Source organism: Salvelinus fontinalis, chromosome 31 (genome assembly GCF_029448725.1).
Source record: "Salvelinus fontinalis isolate EN_2023a chromosome 31, ASM2944872v1, whole genome shotgun sequence".
NCBI lineage: Eukaryota > Metazoa > Chordata > Actinopteri > Salmoniformes > Salmonidae > Salvelinus > Salvelinus fontinalis.
The window spans coordinates 20,767,349-20,786,497 of NC_074695.1; the positions used below are offsets into that span (position 1 = coordinate 20,767,349).

General features: G+C 40.7%; 1 protein-coding gene across 1 annotated transcript; it reads left to right on the top strand.

Moving 5' to 3' along the window:
- Window positions 1-3,657: 3,657 nt before the first annotated feature.
- Window positions 3,658-12,763, top strand: LOC129829785 (45 kDa calcium-binding protein). The gene is made up of 7 exons (XM_055891702.1): window positions 3,658-3,778; window positions 4,060-4,430; window positions 6,925-7,061; window positions 8,158-8,271; window positions 9,024-9,182; window positions 9,396-9,571; window positions 9,818-12,763. The coding sequence occupies exons 2-7, from the start codon at window positions 4,111-4,113 to the stop codon at window positions 9,992-9,994; spliced, it is 1,083 nt and encodes a 360-aa protein (XP_055747677.1). The 5' UTR covers window positions 3,658-3,778; window positions 4,060-4,110; the 3' UTR covers window positions 9,995-12,763.
- Window positions 12,764-19,149: the final 6,386 nt, after the last annotated feature.

A 19,149-nucleotide genomic window follows, 5' to 3' on the forward strand; every position in this document is an offset into this window, starting at 1 on the left:
ATTTAAAGCCTGCCTCAATAAAGTTGCACAGCGATGTAGGCTGCATACTGTACCTTAGAGGTGATGGATGATTATGGATCCACATCATTGACACTGTGAAGAAATATTACTTGTGAACAGTGCCACCCAGAGGTGAGTCAATGCATGGATAGTGCACCGCACATTCTTACCTACACAAAAGTACTGTTGCGCTCATAATATTCCATAAACACTGCAGATATATGATATAAATTAATGTATTTCTGCATGCGATAATGTCAGTGGTGTAAAGAACTTAAGTAAAAAATACTTAAAATTACTACTTAAGTTATTTTTAGGGGCATCTGTACTTTACTATTTATATTTTTGAAAACTATTACTTCACTACATTCCTAAAGAAAATAATGTACCTTTTCCTCCATACATTTTGAATGCTTAGCAGGACAGAAATATGGTCCAATTTACGTACTTATCAAGAGAACCACTCCGGTCATCCCCACTGCCTCTAATCTGGCGGACTCAGTAAACACACATGTTTCGTTTGTAAATTATGTCTGAGTGTTGGAGTGTGCCCCTGGCTATCGTAAACTTCAAAAACAAGAAAATGGTGCCGTCTGGTTTGCTTATTATAAGGAATTTGAAATTATTTATACGTGCACTTTTACTTTTGATACTTAAGTATATTTTAGCAATTACATTTACTTTTGATATTTGAGTGTATTTAAATCCAAAGAGGTTTTTACTTTTACTCAAGTACTATTGTACTGGGTGACTTTCAATTTTACTTGAGTCATTTTCTATTGAGATATCTTTACTTTTACTTAAGTATGTCAATTGGGTACTTTTTCCACCACTGGAAAATGTGATTTGGTGCATGTTTAAATTTTGTTAGTGACACACTTGCATATCTGTGTGTGGCTTTAAATGTGACACTTCCCAAAACCCCCACTAGTGGTCAGTCTATCTACAGATTGTTGCATTTTAAGAGCTATGTTGGCTGGGTGCGCTCGTTTTGCACCACCCGGTGCCTCGAATGTGTGGAAATGGTCCAAATGTGCAAACTCTGCTTACCCGGGGTACCGGGGCGATGCAAAACAAACACAGCCATTCTCACCAGGAAAGAGAAAACCACCGCCAGAAAAACGTAGCAATTTGTTTGCTGAAACCAGAAATTCCACAACTCACCTAGCTAGCTAATCAAACATTTGGCTTGCTGTGTCTGTGGTAGTGACGCCAACCCGCAGTCCACGTGGTAATATCTGTGGGTCGGACGGGTTTAGAATAATTTAATACTGTGTGTCTGAAGGGCAGGTGTGTGGAGTGCGGGTTGAATGAAGAGGAACAATACCTTTAAAAAATCCATAAATGTAATATAATAAGACAAAAGCTGCGAAAGGAGAGTTGAAAATAAAGAGAAGGGATGGCCAGAAAAGTTCTGTTTGGTAAAGATTTGGTGAAGTGGTAGATGATGATACCAGTGTTGTTATGTGTCACGATTGTGAGACTCTATACAAATTCGACAGACAAGATGGGACTTCAAATAGGCCTATGGCATGTCAAGGGATCTGTGGCCTACTGTTTAGATGGGTTTAACGGAAACTGAAATCTGGACATTGACTAACCAGAATAACCTACTGTTTTGGCAAACTCCAAAGACCTCTGATAATACTAGTCCCGTGCAAATCGACATCCCTGTGTTTTTTATTTATTTTTTATTTAAATTTTATCCCCTTTTCCGTGTGCGTCGCCCCACGGACCTCCCGGTCGCGGCCGGCTGCGACAGAGCCTGGGCGCGAACCCAGAGACTAGACCACTGCGCCACCCGGGAGGCCCCGACATCCCTGTGTTTTGAGAGAAATGTTTGTTTGACAGGTGTTGCATGCGGGTTGAGTAAAAAAAGTATAACTGATACGATAAATTTAACAAAGGGTCTACATGTATCGACTTTCACAGTGAATGCTTTTGTTTATATGTTTTGTGCGAATTGAACATTGCCAAATGCATCATTTATTTAACCTATTTCATGCAACCCTTGCTGTTAATAAATCACAAAGCGGCATACAACTGAGCTAAACGTTTGGAACAAGTTCACTTACTCATCCATAGCCTAAAAACGCATATTCAAAGTGCAAGTTATCTTTTTTAGCTCAGATCTGAAGGCTGGGGGACATTTAGGACGTATTCTACTGCTGATCGCTAAAATATCCGAATGATTATGATCACACTTCCTCAATTCAAATATTATGGCGAAACTATACCAAAAATGGTTTGGTTAAGCAATAAGGCCCGAGGGGGTGTGGTATATGGCCAATATACCTCGGCTAAGGACTGTTCGTTGTGGAGTGCCTGGACATAGCCCTTAGCCGTGGTATATTGGCAATATACCACAAACCCTCGAGGTGCCTTACTGCTACTAAAAACGTATTACCAACATAATTAGAACAGTAAGAATATATGTTTTGTCATTAGCCATGGTATATGCTATACGATCTGATATACCATGGCTGTTAGCCAATCAGCATTCAGGGCTCGAACCACCAAGTTTATAATGTTTAGAAACCAAACTCGAGTTAGCAGTGTAGCCTGTTATAGCCTGGACTTGTTGAAAATATTTTCACGCCTAGAAAACCCCTCTAGGCTTCCATTATAACCCTCAATTTATAGGGAAAAAAATGAAAGAATTACATGAGGCAGTTTGGAAAAAACGAATCCCCTCACAATCGTCCTCTGCAATAACGGACATTCTGGGGTAATACATACATAACCTACGTTCTCTAATAATACTAATCCTGTGCGAATAGGGCTATAGCCCTAATAATAACTCCTGCCGAATTGAGCATTTCTTGCAGTAAAATTATACACCAAATGTAGCCAATATTTGGACAGGAACAGGAGTGGAGAAATATGATTTACTTCTGCATCTTGAGAGAATGCAACGCTCAGTTAGTTACCCTCTGTAGATGTGCTGTCTACGTCATAAATGCATCATAAAAGCTTATAATATTTCAACCACATCAAATAGGCATCGAAGCCGAACTGAAATCTTATCAGAAACACGTTGGGTCGTTTTCACAGCTTTCTTTTTCCTTAGAGCCGGTAAAATGTGTGTTATTTGGACATTTTGCACAGAAAATCTTTGCCATTTATTTTTTGCTTTATTGTATTTTCTCCCCAGTCCCTAAACGTCCGCGAAAGATTAGAGAAAACGTTACCAATGTCAACTAGATTAAAGCATTAATTCTATCGATCTATTACATTATTCTGTTGCGCAAATGTTTATTTAGACTTCTAGGGGAACATAATGACAAAAGAGAAGCTACATGTATCTAATTATAGTCAAGTTGACTAACAAATAGCCTACCAAAATGTCTGAAATTATAAGCAGAAACATCTATATCAGGCAACGTCATGCAGTCTTTGACTAGCCTATGTTCTATATTTGTGGATTAGGGTTGGGTGCTGACCTCAGATTTGGATTTTGTCACATTTATTTGGCGGTTGTGGATGAGTTATTATCAATTGCTGGCAGGTGCGGATGAGCAAACAGCTAACCCGCGCGCCACTAGCATCAATACCGCAGCTAAAGTCTAAAGAGGAGGGTCTGTCGTGCGTGAACTTTGGAGCAGCCACGTGTACAGGAAATAGAACCAATCTGACAGTTGTGGTTGGTCGGTTTGTTTTGCTCGTACGACGACGCATTCTTGTCATTGTTAGCTAGGTAGGTGGGCTATCTCATCCATTTGCTTGCATTTATTTCCGAGCTACGTTCCAAATTTGTGTCGTTGGAGCTCAAAATCAGGTAGGTCAACGTTGGCGAGGCAGCTGTCCTCATACGCGATTAGCTATTGCTGTGTGTTATGTAGCTAGTTAACGTTAACTATGTGCTGCCTTGTTAACGTTAGCTTTATGTGAGTGTGCATCATTTAGAGCACTTCCGGAAAAGACCTGCCTGGCTAAGCATTGTGTTGGGCTTCGTAGCTAGCTAACTAAGAAATGTAGCTAGTAAGAACACTAGCTAATAGTAGTCAGTGATGATGGAAGCTAGCCACATGGCAAACTTACCCAATGTTGTGTTGACAGGTGTGTTAATCAGCCCTTGAACAAGCAAGGACATTGCACTTGGAAGAAGCCATGGCTATGTACTGTAGGACGGCTTGGTTCAGGCACCTTATGGCTGTGTCCATGGCCCTGTTCTGCCTGCTCCACAACACCATGGACGTCCATGCCCGGCCAGCTAACATGTCAGCCCTGAAGGACAAAAACAACCCCACAAGTAAAGAGGAGAATGAGATCCTTCCCCCAGACCATCTAAATGGGGTGAAGCTGGAGATGGATGGTCACATCAATAAGGGCTTCCATCAGGAGGTGTTCCTGGGTAAGGAGATGGAGGAGTTTGAGGAGGACTCTGAGCCCAGGAGGAACAGGAAGAAGCTCATTGAGATCTTCAGCAAGTAAGTGGGGATTACTGGCTTTCAATTTCATGACTCGTGAGTCATGTACAGCTGACTACTTTCAACTCTCTGAGTTGAGTACATTCCCCTGATGATGACTTAGCTTTATAGTGTGTCTGTGTTGGAATTTTTTCACCATATAGCCTTAATTTGCAGTTGACTTTTGTTTAGGCCAAATTGTGAAATGGTGTGTAGATGCAAGGTTGTAATTGTGATCAATTGAAGAGTCCACTGTCTATGTAGCCTACACACATCCAGTTAAAGATGTGCTCTGGAATTTTTCCAACTACTACGTATTTTTTTTAAACCTTCCGCTTTGTGCTGGATGTGTCAATGTCTAGTTCATACATGCATGCTCTATGTGCAGAATTACTGTCTTACCACAGCCACAAAATCTCAAGTTTGAAAGCAACTGTTTTTCTGGAAGCTTTGCTGCACCATTTCCCCTACATTTCCCCTCACATAGGCCAGCCTCCTAACAATTTGAATTCTAGATAATGAGCTTCAGCCCCACGACCATTTGAAAAACAGCTAGCAAGATGTGCACGCAGAGTGAGAGCAATGACATGGTGCACATATCTGCACATACACTACATGACCAAAAGTATGTGGACACCTGCTCGTTGAACATCTCATTCTAAAAGCATGGGCATTCATATGGAGTTGGTCCCCCTTTGCTGCTATGACAGCCTCCACTCTTCTGGGAAGGCTTTCCACTAGATGTAGGAACATTGCTGCGGGGACTTGCTTTATTTCAGCCAAAAGAGCATTAGTGAGGTTGGTCACTGATGTTGGGCGATTAGGCCTGGCTCAGTCGGCGTTCCAATTCATCCCAAAGGTGTTTGATGGGGTTGAGGTCAGAGCTCTGTGTAGGCCAGTCAAGTTATTCCACACCGATCTCAACAAACCAGTACTGTATGGACCTCGCTTTGTGCACATAGGCATTGTCATGCTAAAACATGAAAGGGCCATGCCCAAACTGTATCCACAAAGTTGGAAGCACAGAATCATCTAGAATGTCATTGTATGCTGTAGCATTAAGATTTCCGTTCACTGGAAACTAAGGGGCCTAACCCGAACCATGAAAAACAGTCCCAGACCATTATTCCTTCTCCATCAAACTTTACAGTTGGCACTATGTATTCGGGCAGGATGCGTTCTCCTGGCATCCGCCAAACCCAGATTAGTCCGTCGGACTGCCAGATGGTGAAGCGTGATTCATCACTCCAGAGAATGCGTTTCCACTGCTCCAGAGTCCAATGGTGATGAGCTTTACACCACACCAGCCAACGCTTGGCATTGCGCATGGTGATCTTAGGCTTGTGTGCGGCTGTTCGGCCATGGAAACCCATTTCGTGAAGCTCCCGACAAACAGTTCTTGTGCTGACATTGCTTCCAGAGGCAGTTTGAAACTCTGTAGTGAGTGTTGCAACCTAGGACAGATGATTTTTACACGCTTCAGCACTTGGCGGTCCCATTCTGTGAGCTTGTGTGGCCTACCACTTCACGGCTGAGCTGTTGATGCTCTTAGACATTTCCACTTCACAATAACAGCACTTACAGTTGGCCGAGGCAGCTCTAGCAGGGCAGACATTTAACAAACTGACGTTGGAAAGGTGGCATCCTATGACGTGCCACTGCTAATGTTTGTCCATGGAGATGGCATGGCTGTGTGCTCTATTTTATACACCTGTCATTAACGGGTGTGGCTGAAATAGCAGAACCTACTAATTTGAAGGGGTGTCCACATACTTTTGTGTATGTGGTGTAACAATTTTCGGTGACCACTTTTGGCTTTTACTTTCAGAACTACTGGCTAAAAAGTATACAAAAGTACCAGAAAATCTATTTAATGTGTACACCTTTTCATGCTCTGGTTCCTATTTCAAAGAATAGGGGGCATAAACAAATAGGCTATCTGTTATGATAAGCAACGCAGTGTTCCTGAGAACATGGAGGTGCGTGCACCTGTAATAGATCAACCACAGCAGTCTAAGTAAATACCTGTCCTCGTCTACCCCATACTGGGTAAGCAAGGTGCCATGTAGTAAAAGCTTGGAGGCTGATTTATAAATACTGTTGAAACAGTACAGATTTTATAATCCTACTTGTCACCCTTGAGAAATGTCCACTTGCCAGAAAAACAGGTTCCTTGACAAATCCTTACTAGAGTTCCATTATGTTACCCTATATGCAAAAGGAATGACTGTGTTGGAAAAACATGAAAACTTAAACCGTTGAAACCATATTTTGAGCTACGGTTGCATCTTACTCAGTTGTAGAACTATACAAAATTATCTGGGTTTGGGGCTGAAGCATGTATATGATAGTGGATTTTAATAAACTACTTGAATTTGATACTCCAGTTGAGTGTTTGTGTTTGAAAACGCTGACTGTAAGTTGTGTGTGTATAAGAGTGTCTGCTAGCTAAATGACCAAAATGTAAATGTAGAACTGAAGATCTGCTGGCTACTTTCCTGTCTACCATTCTCAGGGTGGACTTTAATAAAGACAAGAGCGTCAGTGCCCAAGAGATGCAGCGCTGGATCATGGAGAAGACAGAAGAACACTTCCAGGAGGCTGTGAGGGAGAACAAGATGAGCTTCCATGCTGTGGACCCAGATGGAGATGGTAAGAGAGATTACACAATTATCTGTGTCTTATTCATTAGGCACCAAATGGAAGAAAACGGACTGCAACAGGGTGGACCTACCTTAGGGCTGGGCGATATATTGAATTAACATTTCTATCCATACCGTTTCTTATGTCTCAACTACTCAAATTGCATGCAGAGCAGACACTACTAAAACACTACAATGAACATTGATTCTGGAAAATGTATGCTCAGTTTGTCACATCTGGTACCATGTGCCACTAGCAGTGTTTTTATAAATGTGCAATAAGCATAAAACACATTTTTATATAAGGAATTGGCAATTCATTCTCATTCTGAGAAATAAGGTAGGCCACCTGATTTCAACATCTGAGCAAAATGGTCAGTCTAGCATGCTGTTTAAACCGTTGGAGATGGACAGAAGAGTGTGTTCATAACAATTAATGTTCTACCTTGTTATCTAGCAAATAGATCCAAGTTGGCTAAACTTGAACTATAAAGATTAGCTGGCTACTCACTTGCACGTGGACTTGTGCTTGAGAGGTTGTTTATGAGTGTTCATTTTCTATAATGCCTGCTATAAGAAGTTAGGCATTATTAGTGAATTAGAATTATGCATGATTCTGGTTAAAATTGTTACAAAAAGGGCACAGACAGACTTCACAGACAGACTTGAAAGCCAGATCAGTCATATTGCAAAAAAAAAAAAGGTTCAACTATTTTGATTTTTTTTTTAAATTACATTCTAAATGGGGCTTATTTTTGGCCTAATTTCACATTAGAAATACTGTATGTCGTGAATCACCCATAATGTTGAACATTTTTAGATTTTTAGGCCATATCGCCCTGACCTAGGCTCTTTCCCGTTCCCCCAAACAAGAACCACTAGTTTTCATTTTCTGTAGGTGTTCCCTAATGAATACCTCCTTGATAAACAGCCATAGTGGTCACCTTTTAAGAGCAATGTTTGTTTCCAACACTGATGTCCTACTGTTAGGCCTTAGAGCTGATCTGTGGGCCACAGATGACAATACAGCACTGTTTCTCACATCCGGCTCAAAATTCTTCCTACAGTCAAGCCCCAGTCCCTTAACTGATCTATTCTCACCATAGGACATGTGACGTGGGATGAATACCGGGTGAAGTTTCTGGCCAGCAAAGGATTCAACGAGAAGGAAATGGCTGACAAGATAAAGAACAGTGAAGAACTGAAGGTGGACGAGGAGAGTAAGTTAGTCCACCACAATATCATCCACTTTAGCTGTAGTCCATGCATTTCTCCTGGTTAATCAGGATTCCTTATTTTCTTACCACATCCTAGCATGCTATTGTTGAAATTGACCTACCCAGGGCCTCCCGAGTAGTGCAGCAGTCTAAGACACTGCATCGCAGTGCTAGAGGCATCACTACACATCCGGGTGTGATCCCAGTCTGTGTCGCAGCCGGCCGCGTCCATGAGACCCATGAGGCATCGCACAATTTGCCCAGCGTCGTAAGGGTTAGGGGAGGGTTTGGTCGGCTGGGATGTCTTTGTCCCATCGCGCTCTAGCGACTCCTTGTGGCAGCCGGGCGCATGCACGCTAACTTCAGGTAGCCAGCTGTACGGCGTTTCCTCCAACACATTGGTGCGGCTGGCTTACGGGTTAAGTGAGCAGTGTGTCACGAAGCAGTGCGGCTTGGCGGGGTCGTGTTTCGGAGGACGCGTGCCTCTCGCCCTTTGCCTCTCCCGAGTCCGTACAGGAGATGCAGCGACGGGACAAGATTGTAACTACCAATTGGATATCACGAAATTGGGAGACAAAAAGGGATAAAAAGTATAAAAAAGAAAAATAACCTCCCCCCAAACCAATATCCTACTTTTCCAAATGTTTTAATGTTCTGATCACGATAAGTCTTTTTCATTTTGCTCTGCCAATAATGCTTGTATTGAATGTGTCTCAGTGGACGATCAAATTACCTTATTATTTGAATCCCTGCAGCCCAGGAGGTGCTGGAGAGTCTGAAGGACCGTTGGTTTCAGGCTGATAACCCCCCAGCCGACCAGCTGCTGAACGAGGAAGAGTTTCTCTCCTTCCTGCATCCCGAGCACAGCAAAGGCATGCTCAAATACATGGTCAAGGAGATCGTTCGTGACCTCGGTATGTACTTTCTCATGTGATTTGAATTCAGTTAGTGTGTATGCATAAGGCCATAACTAGGTTTTGTGAAAACAATGATTTGAATAAGAAAATGACAATTGTTTAAAGTACACAGAATAAATACATAAATTGTGGATGACCCATGATCAATCATGAAAAGCTTTACAATCTAATCTGTTGTTTGAGTTTGATATTTATTTTGTGTTTTTAAAGACCAGGACGGTGACAAGAAGCTGACTCTGTCTGAGTTCATCTCCCTGCCCATGGGCACCGTGGAGAACCAGCAGGCCCAGGACATCGACGATGACTGGGTACGAGAGAGGAAGAAGGAGTTTGAGGAGGTCATCGACAGGAACCATGACGGCATCGTGACCATGGAGGAACTAGAGGTGGGTGTCGTGCGTTAGAAAAACCCATAGCTACAAAACCCTACAAAGGCTTATGATGGGTCGTAAAGGCCTATATGTAAACACAGACTAAACAAATATCATGTCACAGGACTCTTTCCACTGGGTACACTGCAGGACCTTGTATAGGATAGTGTCATTTTATAGTTGCAGAGTAAACCATGAACATTTTAGACTCATTTCCTTCCTTTTTCCCTGTCTTTCACTCATGCCATCACTACTCTCCAGGAGTACATGGACCCTATGAACGAGTACAATGCGCTGAACGAGGCTAAGCAGATGATCGCTGTGGCCGACGAGAACCAGAACCACAACTTGGAGCTGGAGGAGATTCTCAAGTACAGCGAATACTTCACTGGCAGCAAGCTCATGGACTATGCCCGGAATGTTCACGAGGAGTTCTGAAGACAAGCTGACAAAATCCTCCCTTTCCCTTCTAATGTGGGCATCCTCTTAAGTATTCTCTAAGGACAGGTCTGTCTTATTGATGGAAAGAAAAGCCTGATGTTCTAGTGTGCAATTCTGTGTTTAAATCCTAGCCCCAGCCGAGTGACCTGGCCTCCCCCAGTGACTCTTAAAGTAAGGCATAAAACATCCTTCATTTCTGGACTGTCTGCCTCTTCTAAACATCAGAATGAACCATTGCCAAAGTCTGCCTTCTGTCTACAGTGGGACTTAAGTTGCATTATCTCACGTATGATAACGCATTTTGGGTTTTCAGTGCATTCTAGACACTGCGTCAACTTCATGATTAATTTGTGTTTGATGATATATTGTGAAATTTATGTCTGAGTAATTGGAACAAGATTCATTTTAATCCCCTCCAGTGAAGTAGTTTAGGTGTAAGGACAACTTACACAATTGGTCCTACAATATTTGTAGTAGTGCAGAATCGTTCTGTTTTTACTGCAAAATTATTTAAATTGCATAACTGTAAAGAATGTAAATATCTTCATTCTTTGGATTTCCCATCACATTCTCCAGATCTACATTTCACAATGTTGCTCGGAAGTAAATGTTCTTTACCAAGTCATCAATCATATTGACCACTGAGCTGAACCCCAGTAACCACTGTACTCTCCACACTCAATGACTACGTGCTTGCTGCCCTTGTAAACAATTGTTTGACACTTGTCTATTTGGTAAGGTTACACTGCTATGTCCTGATAGGTGTTGATGATTCTCTGATCCATCCTATTCTTTGAAATGAGTGCTTATGTCATAATTATGGTGTTTTAAACCTCTACTGCAAAAATGTCTCATTGTTTCCATACATTTGTTTGCCTTTGTGTCTATAATCCCAACTGGGGTTGTGCATTTAAGCATTTCCAAAAATATGTGAACTCTGTTAAATATCTGATACAATCATTACAAATTAATTAGCAATTTGTTAACATGGGTCTGATTGTTTTTGATACACAAATATGTCATAACTGAAAGTAAAGAAGAGGTGTGCTTGTAATCAGGGTTTGGGATTTTTTTTATTTTTAGTTTAGAATATTTTTGCAGGATTTTGACATAAGCCCTCTGGGTACCTTGTCAATTGTCCATATCTGTGTTTGAGACGGGTGTAAGAAATTAACTTATTTATTTATTTGTTGTTAGTCTTTTGTTTTCTTTCAAAGCAGTTACATCAATACGTAAAAAAAAAAAAAAACTATTTTCCCAGTGTTGTATTTTTAGTTTTTCAATGCTTATTTGTTTTATCCAGTTTCTGCAAATGTTGAACTTAAATACCAGATGGATATTATTTGTCATTGAGAAATTCCTTGTAGATCCTACCAATTCAGCCATGTTCGTATCCCTTGTCATGCTTTGACAAACTCTAATATACAGTACCATTCAAAAGTTTAGACACACCACCTCATTCCAGGGTTTTCTTTTTTTACTATTTTCTACAAAACTGAAATAACACATGGAATCATGTAGTAACCAAAAAAGTGTTAAAAAATCAAAATAGATTTTATATTTGAGATTCTTCAAAGCACAAAAAACAGCAAGCACTATGTTAACTGGCACTCATGAGGATCGCCACAGGAAAGGAAGACCCAGAGTTAAATTCTGCTGCAGAGGATGAGTTACCAGCCTCAGAAATTGCAGCCCAAAAAAATGCTTCACAGACTGTATGTAACAGACAACTCAACATCAACTGTTCAGAGGAGACTGCATGAATCAGGCCTTCATGATTGAATTGCTGCAAAGAAACCACTACTAAAGGACACCAATAAGAAGAAGAGACTTGCTTGGGCCAAGAAACACAAGCAATGGACATTAGACCGGTGGAAATATGTGCTTTAGTCTGATGAGTCCAAATTTGAGAGAGTTCCAGTTCCAACCGCTGTATCTTTGTGAGACGCAGAGTAGGTTAACGAATGATTTTCGCATGTGTGGTTCCCACCGTGAAGCATGGGAGTGTGGGGATGCTTTGCTGGTTATACTGTCAGTGATTTATTTAGAATTCAAGGCACACTTAACCAGCATGGCTACCACAGCATTATGCAGCGATACGCCATCCCATTTGGTTTGCGTTTAGTGGGACTATCATTTGTTTTTCAACAGGACAATGACCCAACACACCTCCAGACTGTGTAAGGGCTATTTGACCAAGAAGGAGAGGGATGGAGTTCTGCATCAGATAACCTGGCCTCCACAATCACCTGACCTCAACCCAAGTGAGATGGTTTGGGATGAGTTGAACTGCAGAGTAAAGGAAAAGCAGCCAACAAGTGTTCAGCATATGTGGGACCGCCAAGACTGTTGGAAAAGCATTCCTCATGAAGCTGGTTGAGAGAATGCTATGAGTGTGCAAAGCTGTCATTCAGGCAAAGGGTGGCTACTTTGAAGAATATAAAATATTTTGATTTGTTTAACACTTTTTTGGGTTACCACATGATTCCGTATGTGTTATTTCATAGTTTTGATGTCTTCATCAAAACCCTGGAATGAGTAGGTGTGTCCAAACTTTTGATTGGTACTGTATGTGTAATATGCATTCATCAATTGCTTTCCTGCTTCAAGGATAATATCCTGTGGAAATACATCAGTAACTTTGATCCCGCTAAGATCCTGTCATATAATTGAAATTATAAAAGAAAAAGCTCATGCTATCAGAATGTGACAACGCTTTAGCTATACATTGTATTCCAGATTAAACAAATATTTCTTACCAATCTCTGACCATAGTCTGTACCCTAATGTTTTATGCCTCCATAAATGTATATTTCAACATTCTTGCATACTAACTTGATGGCCAATAGTTCTTCGCTAGGCGTTTCAAATTATACAACTTTTACTGGAGCTTGCCAGAAAACAATACATTTTATTATGTACATTATTCTTTCCATTCTGTTTTTATTTGTAATAGTTGTAGTTGCTATGAGACCATTGTTATATTATGACTCAATTCTGTGAACTGCATTGTCTTTGTAAAGCTACCCACAGAAATAGTCAAAACAAAAACATTAGGCCTTGCATTATACAGTTGAAGCCGGAAGTTTACATACACCTTAGCCAAATACATTTTAACTCAGTTTTTCACAATTCCTGACATTTAATATATTGTATATGAAAAATAGTATTAGTTGATTATAAACAATTCCTGACATTTAATATATTGTATATGAAAAATATTATTAGTTGATTATAAACAATTCCTGACATTTAATATATTGTATATGAAAAATATTATTAGTAGATTATAAACATGTCAGTAAATTTGTCTGACTATTTCAAAATATATTTTGGCGAGAACCTTCGAGACTACCTGTTGTGAGTAAAAATGTGACATTTAACCTAGACATTTTAGGAACTTTCTCCTAAAATGTTAGCAGCTTCTATCTGTTACATGAATGTATTACTTTCCTCTACCTACTCAAACACAAACCATGAGCCTTCTGCTAATGATAATGTTATGTTAAGGAATAAGATGGTCAATCACCACTGACCATTTTGACAGGAAGGCTGGCTCCCTCCTCCAGTCTCCTGCAGAAGAGGCGGGAGGACATGGAGGTCCACAAAGCTATGAAACTGCAAAGAGAGGTGAAACATATTTCAAACATTTCAAGAAATTTGGCTCAATCCTCAACCCTCCTCCTGTATGATAGTCTCACTTTACATTCTGTTTGGGTTTCAGGATTTTGAGTCAACTCTCAGAGCCCTGAGAATCCGCAAGGATGAGCTCATAGAGAAATTTGCTGAAATTTGACAACTTTCTTAAGGTACTGTCATAGCTTATGAACATCACTTCTTAGCCTAAACAATATACTCTACCCATCAGTCAGACTCAGAGATTAATTGGTCATACTCTTCCATGACCTCACTCAGAGATAAACTTGTTATACTCACCCATGATCTCACTCAGGACAACGAGGTGAAACGATGTTGAGCTGTTAGGAAAGCCGGCCGAGAGAGGTAAATGACTAATCAGAAGCAGGTGGACATGGTCACTCTACAGGAGGATACAAAAGCTCTCATCGGAGGGACTGTCTAGAGAAACGAGTGAAAAAGAATGCCATCTACCCCCATTACCTGGATAAAGTGGTACAGGATCTTAGGTCTATACAAGTGCTTAGGCCGTATGGGCTAGGGGTTGATTTTTCTCTCTGTTTCAGGAGGCCCGACAGGTGATGTCTCGCTACGACACGTTGATGCTGACCCGGGAAGACCTGGTGCCTACTACCCAGCAGAACCAGGACAGCACAGAGAAAGCCCGAGCCCAGCTGCCCCCCTTCACAGAGCAGAGCAACGACACCCTGCTGCACTACAACACTTTGGCCCAGCTACAGAGCCAGCTGGACAAGGCCCACGCTGAGGGCATCATCTGGGTGAGACATGAGATGATCACTCTCCTTATAATGTGTATTTTATGGTGATTTATCTCTGAGGGACACCGTTTCTCGGACACAGACGAATAAAGCTAGTCCTGGACATACAAGCTAACTGAATGGCGATCTACCACTGAACCTCCTAGTTTTAGTCTGTGTTGGGGAAACCAGCCAGGTTACTAAGAGAGTCTGAAATCAAAGACGGTTTGATCAAATGATTACCATTTCTCTCTTGATATACAGGAATCAAGATGGGCTCACATTCAGAACACAGCTGCCAAGAAGACACGTCTGTTGTGCACAATCAAGATGGCCACTATCAATCTTTACCAGAGTGTGTGCAAGAGGGCCAAAGACACTAGGGATTTACCTGTTGCTCCAGAGGACCCTCCTAAGCAGCTGGAAAAAGGTACCATAGGCTACTGTGCTGCTGTAAACGCATGACTCAGCATTATGCTGTTTGTGCAAAGTTGAGGGTCGCTAGATTCGAATGTTCATAATATTTACGTAAGAGGAAAGGACCGAGGACACAGATGGTTATTGTATCGTGTGAAACAATTTGACTTCCTGATGTTGTGGGATTCTCTCTGGTGTTTACAGAACATTGGTGCTGTGACATTAGGATTTCAGAGCCTGTTTAAAGAAAGCAATTGTAGCAATAGAGCAAAGGATTACAAAGTATGAAAAGAAACGAGTGGCTGCAGTATTACCGGCAACATTGATGATGATTAGGAGTATATGCTGTATGGGCTGTTAAGGCATAAGTGTATGAAAGTGTGTATTCTTATTTTATATTTATGTAATTCATTCATTGAGCTGTTCTTGTCTATTGATGTTCTGTATTATGTCATGTTTTATGTTTTGTGTGGACCCCAGGAAGAGTAGCTGCTGATTTAGCAGCTTCTAATGGGGATCCTAATAAAATACTATTCATGAACCAATCACAGGATAGGGTATTCTGCATCACAAGTAATAGATGGGGGGGAACAACTAGAAATGATCTATGCAGGTCATGACAGCTGTGGAGTGCTATGATGCATAGTTTACCTGTCTCCTTTTTCTGATCAAGGGGATTCCCTTAATCTGCCAGAATATGTAGCAGATATCATACCTACATTTGGATAAATTGTGAATCCTCTTCATTGGTTCCCAAACTTTTTATAGTCCCGTACACCTTCAAACATTCAACCTCCAGCTGCGTACCCACTCTAGCACCAGGGTTAGCGCACTCTCAAATGTTGTTTTTTACGATACATTTATTAAACACAACCCGGCTCGTGGGAAGTGACAAAGAGCTCTTATCGGACCAGGGCACAAATAATAATAATCAATAATTTTGCTCTTTATTTATTAACCATCTTACATATAAAACCTTATTTGTTCATTGAAAATTGTGAATAACTCACCATAGGTCAATGAGAAGGATGTGCTTGAAAGGATGCACATAACTCTGCAATGTTGGGTTGTATTGGAGAGTCTCAGTCATAAATCATTTTCCACACACAGTCTGTGCCTGTATTTAGTTTATGCTAGTGATGGCCGAGAATCAACTCTCACATTGGTACGTGGTTTCAAAGGGCATATGTGTCTTAACAGCGCGATTTGCCGAGGCAGGATACTCTGAGCGCAGCCCAATCCTGAAATCTGGCAGTGGCTTCTGATTCAATTAAATTTTCACTGAACCGCTTGTTGCAATTTCGATGAGTCTCGCTTGTTCAGATATCGGTCAGTGGACTGGAGGCAGGGCATGAAAGGGATAACGAATCCAGTTGTTTGTGTCATCCATTTCTGGAAGGTACCTGCGTAATTGCGCACCCAACTCACTCAGGTGCTTCACTATATCACACTTGACATTGTCCGTAAGTTTGAGTTCATTTGCACACAAAAATTCATACAATGATGGAAGACCTGTGTGTTGTCCTTGTTAATGCAGCGAGAAGAGCTCCAACTTCTTAATCATAGCCTCAATTTTGTCCTGCACATTTAATATAGTTGCGGAGAGTTCCTGTAATCCTAGATTCAGATCATTCAGGTGAGAAAAAACATCACCCAGATAGGCCAGTCGTGTGAGAAACTCGTCATCATGCAGGCTGTCAGACAAGTGAAAATTATTGTCAGTAAAGAAAAGTAAGGGGGCAGTAGCTCTTCGGCTGCATCAGATTCATAACTGTCAGTGTACATGCTAGCTGGGCTTACAACAAAAGTAGAATTACTGATGTTAGCATTGGATGTGCTCATGGAAGCAGAGCAACTTGTGTCGTCGACAGGTGCAGGTGTAGTACTGCTGGTAGTAGCAGTAGAGCTGGTATGTGCCTTACTTTTTTTGAACCATTTATCAATTTTCGAGCAAACGGAATGAGCATCAGCTACGTTTGGCTACATAGTTAGTGAAATTACCGCGAGAGAGTAACGGTTAATGTGATTGGATGTTAATTATTTGACTAGGCTACCTTATCAACAAACAAAAGAGGAATAGTCACATGCAAACAAGCATACATACAAACTATTTACATTGACAGGAATCCTAAAAAACAAATAATATTCATTAATAATATAACCAGTTTTAATTGCCTTTTTGTTTTTCAATTTAGTTAAAGTAGTGCCATACTGTTAAATTCATTTTTAATTGCCAGTGAAAAAAAGTGAAAAAAAGTGAGGTTTTGAATTAGACCATTTGCATGTGTGATTATGAAATTTACCTAATATTATTAGCAGTTGAATTAAAAACACTACATCTTTATCAATGTCAGAATTTCTGAAATAAATCATATCAAAACCATTAAATTGTGCAACTGGTCCTATTTTTGTGTAATAAAAATCTTAATGTCAATCCAAAATATTCTACTATAAATACAGGCAAAAAACAAATGCAAAATGGTCTCCTTCTCCATTCCACAGAAATCACATTTATAGTCAATATTCAGCTTGAATCTTTCCAAAACATGTTTGACAGGATAAATTCTATGTAACATTTTAAATGAAACTTCCTTTACCCTACTGATACAATATTTGATAGCAATTTTCCATGCTTTCCCCCATTGAACAGTTGAAGTCGGAAGTTTACATACACCTTAACCAAATACATTTATACTCAGTTTTTCACAATTCCTGACATTTAATCCGAGTAAAAATTCCGTCTTAAGTCAGTTGGGATCACCACTTTATTTTAAGAATGTGAAATGTCAGAATAATAGTAGAGAGAATTATTTATTTCAGCTTTTATTTCTTTCATCACATTCCCAGTGGGTCAGAAGTTTACATACACTCAATCAGTATTTGGTAGCATTGCCTTAATTGTTTTACTTGGGTCAAATGTTTCGGGTAGCCTTCCACAAGCTTCCCATAATACGTTGGGTGAATTTTGGCCCATTCCTCCTGACAGAGCTGGTGTAACTGAGTCAGGTTTGTAGGCCTCCTTGCTCACCACACGCCTTTTCAGTTCTGCCCACAGGATTGAGGTCAGGGCTTTGTTATGGTCACTCCAATACCTTGACGTCGTTGTCCTTAGCCATTTTTCCACAACTTTGGAAGTATGCTTGGGGTCATTGTCCATTTGGAAGACTCATTTGTGACTAAGCTTTAACTTCATGACTGATGTCTGGAGATGTTACTTCAATATATCCACATCATTTTCCTTTCCTCATGATGCCATCTATTTTGTGAAGTGCACCAGTCCCTCCTGCAGCAAAGCACCCCCACAACATGATGCTGCCACCCCCGTGCTTCACGGTTGGGATGGTGTTCTTCGGCTTGTAAGGCTCCCCCTTTTTTCCTCCAAACATAACGATGGCATTATGGCCAAACAGTTCTATTTTTGTTTCATCAGACCAAAGGACATTTCTCCAAAAAGTACAATCTTTGTCTCCATGTGCAGTTGCAAACCGAAGTCTGGCTTTTTTATGGCGGTTTTGGAGCAGTGGCTTCTTCCTTGCTGAGCGGCCTTTCAGGTTATGTCAATATAGGCCTCATTTTACTGTGGATATACATACTTTTGTACCTGGTTCCTCCAGCATCCTCACACTGTCCTTTGCTGTGGTTCTGGGATTGATTTGCACTTTTCGCACCAAAGTACGTTCATCTCTAGGAGACAGAACGTGTCTCCTTCCTGAGAGGTATGACGGCTGTGTGGTCCCATGGTGTTTAAACTTGTGTACTATTATTTGTACAGATGAACGTGGTACCTTCAGGCATTTGGAATTGCTCCCAAGGATGAACGGGACTTGTGGAGGTCTACAATTTTTTTCTGTGGTATTTGGCTGATTTCTTTTGATTTTCCCATGATGTCAAGCAAAGAAGCACTGAGTTTGAAGGTAGGCCTTTAAATACATCCACAGGTACACCTCCAATTGACTCAAATGATGTCAATTAGCCTATCAGAAGCTTCTAAAGCCATGACATAATTTTCTGGAATTTTCCAAGCTGTTTAAAGGCACAGTCAACTTAGTGCATGTAAACTTCTGACCCACTGGTATTGTGATACAGTAAATTACAAGTGAAATAATCTGTCTGTAAACAATTGTTGGAAAAATTACTTGTGTCATGCACAAAGTAGATGTCCTAATAGATGTCCTTCCTGTAAAACACAATCCTTGAGTGGAAATAAGACTTGATTTATTGATATTAATTTTCAAACCCGAAACTAAGGAATAGTCTCCAATACAGGAAACTGCTTTAGAAACCTCATTCCTGTCTCTCAAAAATATGGTGGTATCATCAGCCAGTTGACATAGTTTAAAT

Excerpts from the sequence above, each read along its gene's own strand:
- LOC129829785 (XM_055891702.1), top strand. The coding sequence starts at position 4,111 with ATGGCTATGTACTGTAGGACGGCTTGGTTCAGGCACCTTATGGCTGTG. Across the intron at positions 4,431-6,924 it reads CTCATTGAGATCTTCAGCAA|GGTGGACTTTAATAAAGACA; the intron begins GTAAGTGGGGAT and ends TACCATTCTCAG. Across the intron at positions 9,183-9,395 it reads GGAGATCGTTCGTGACCTCG|ACCAGGACGGTGACAAGAAG; the intron begins GTATGTACTTTC and ends GTGTTTTTAAAG.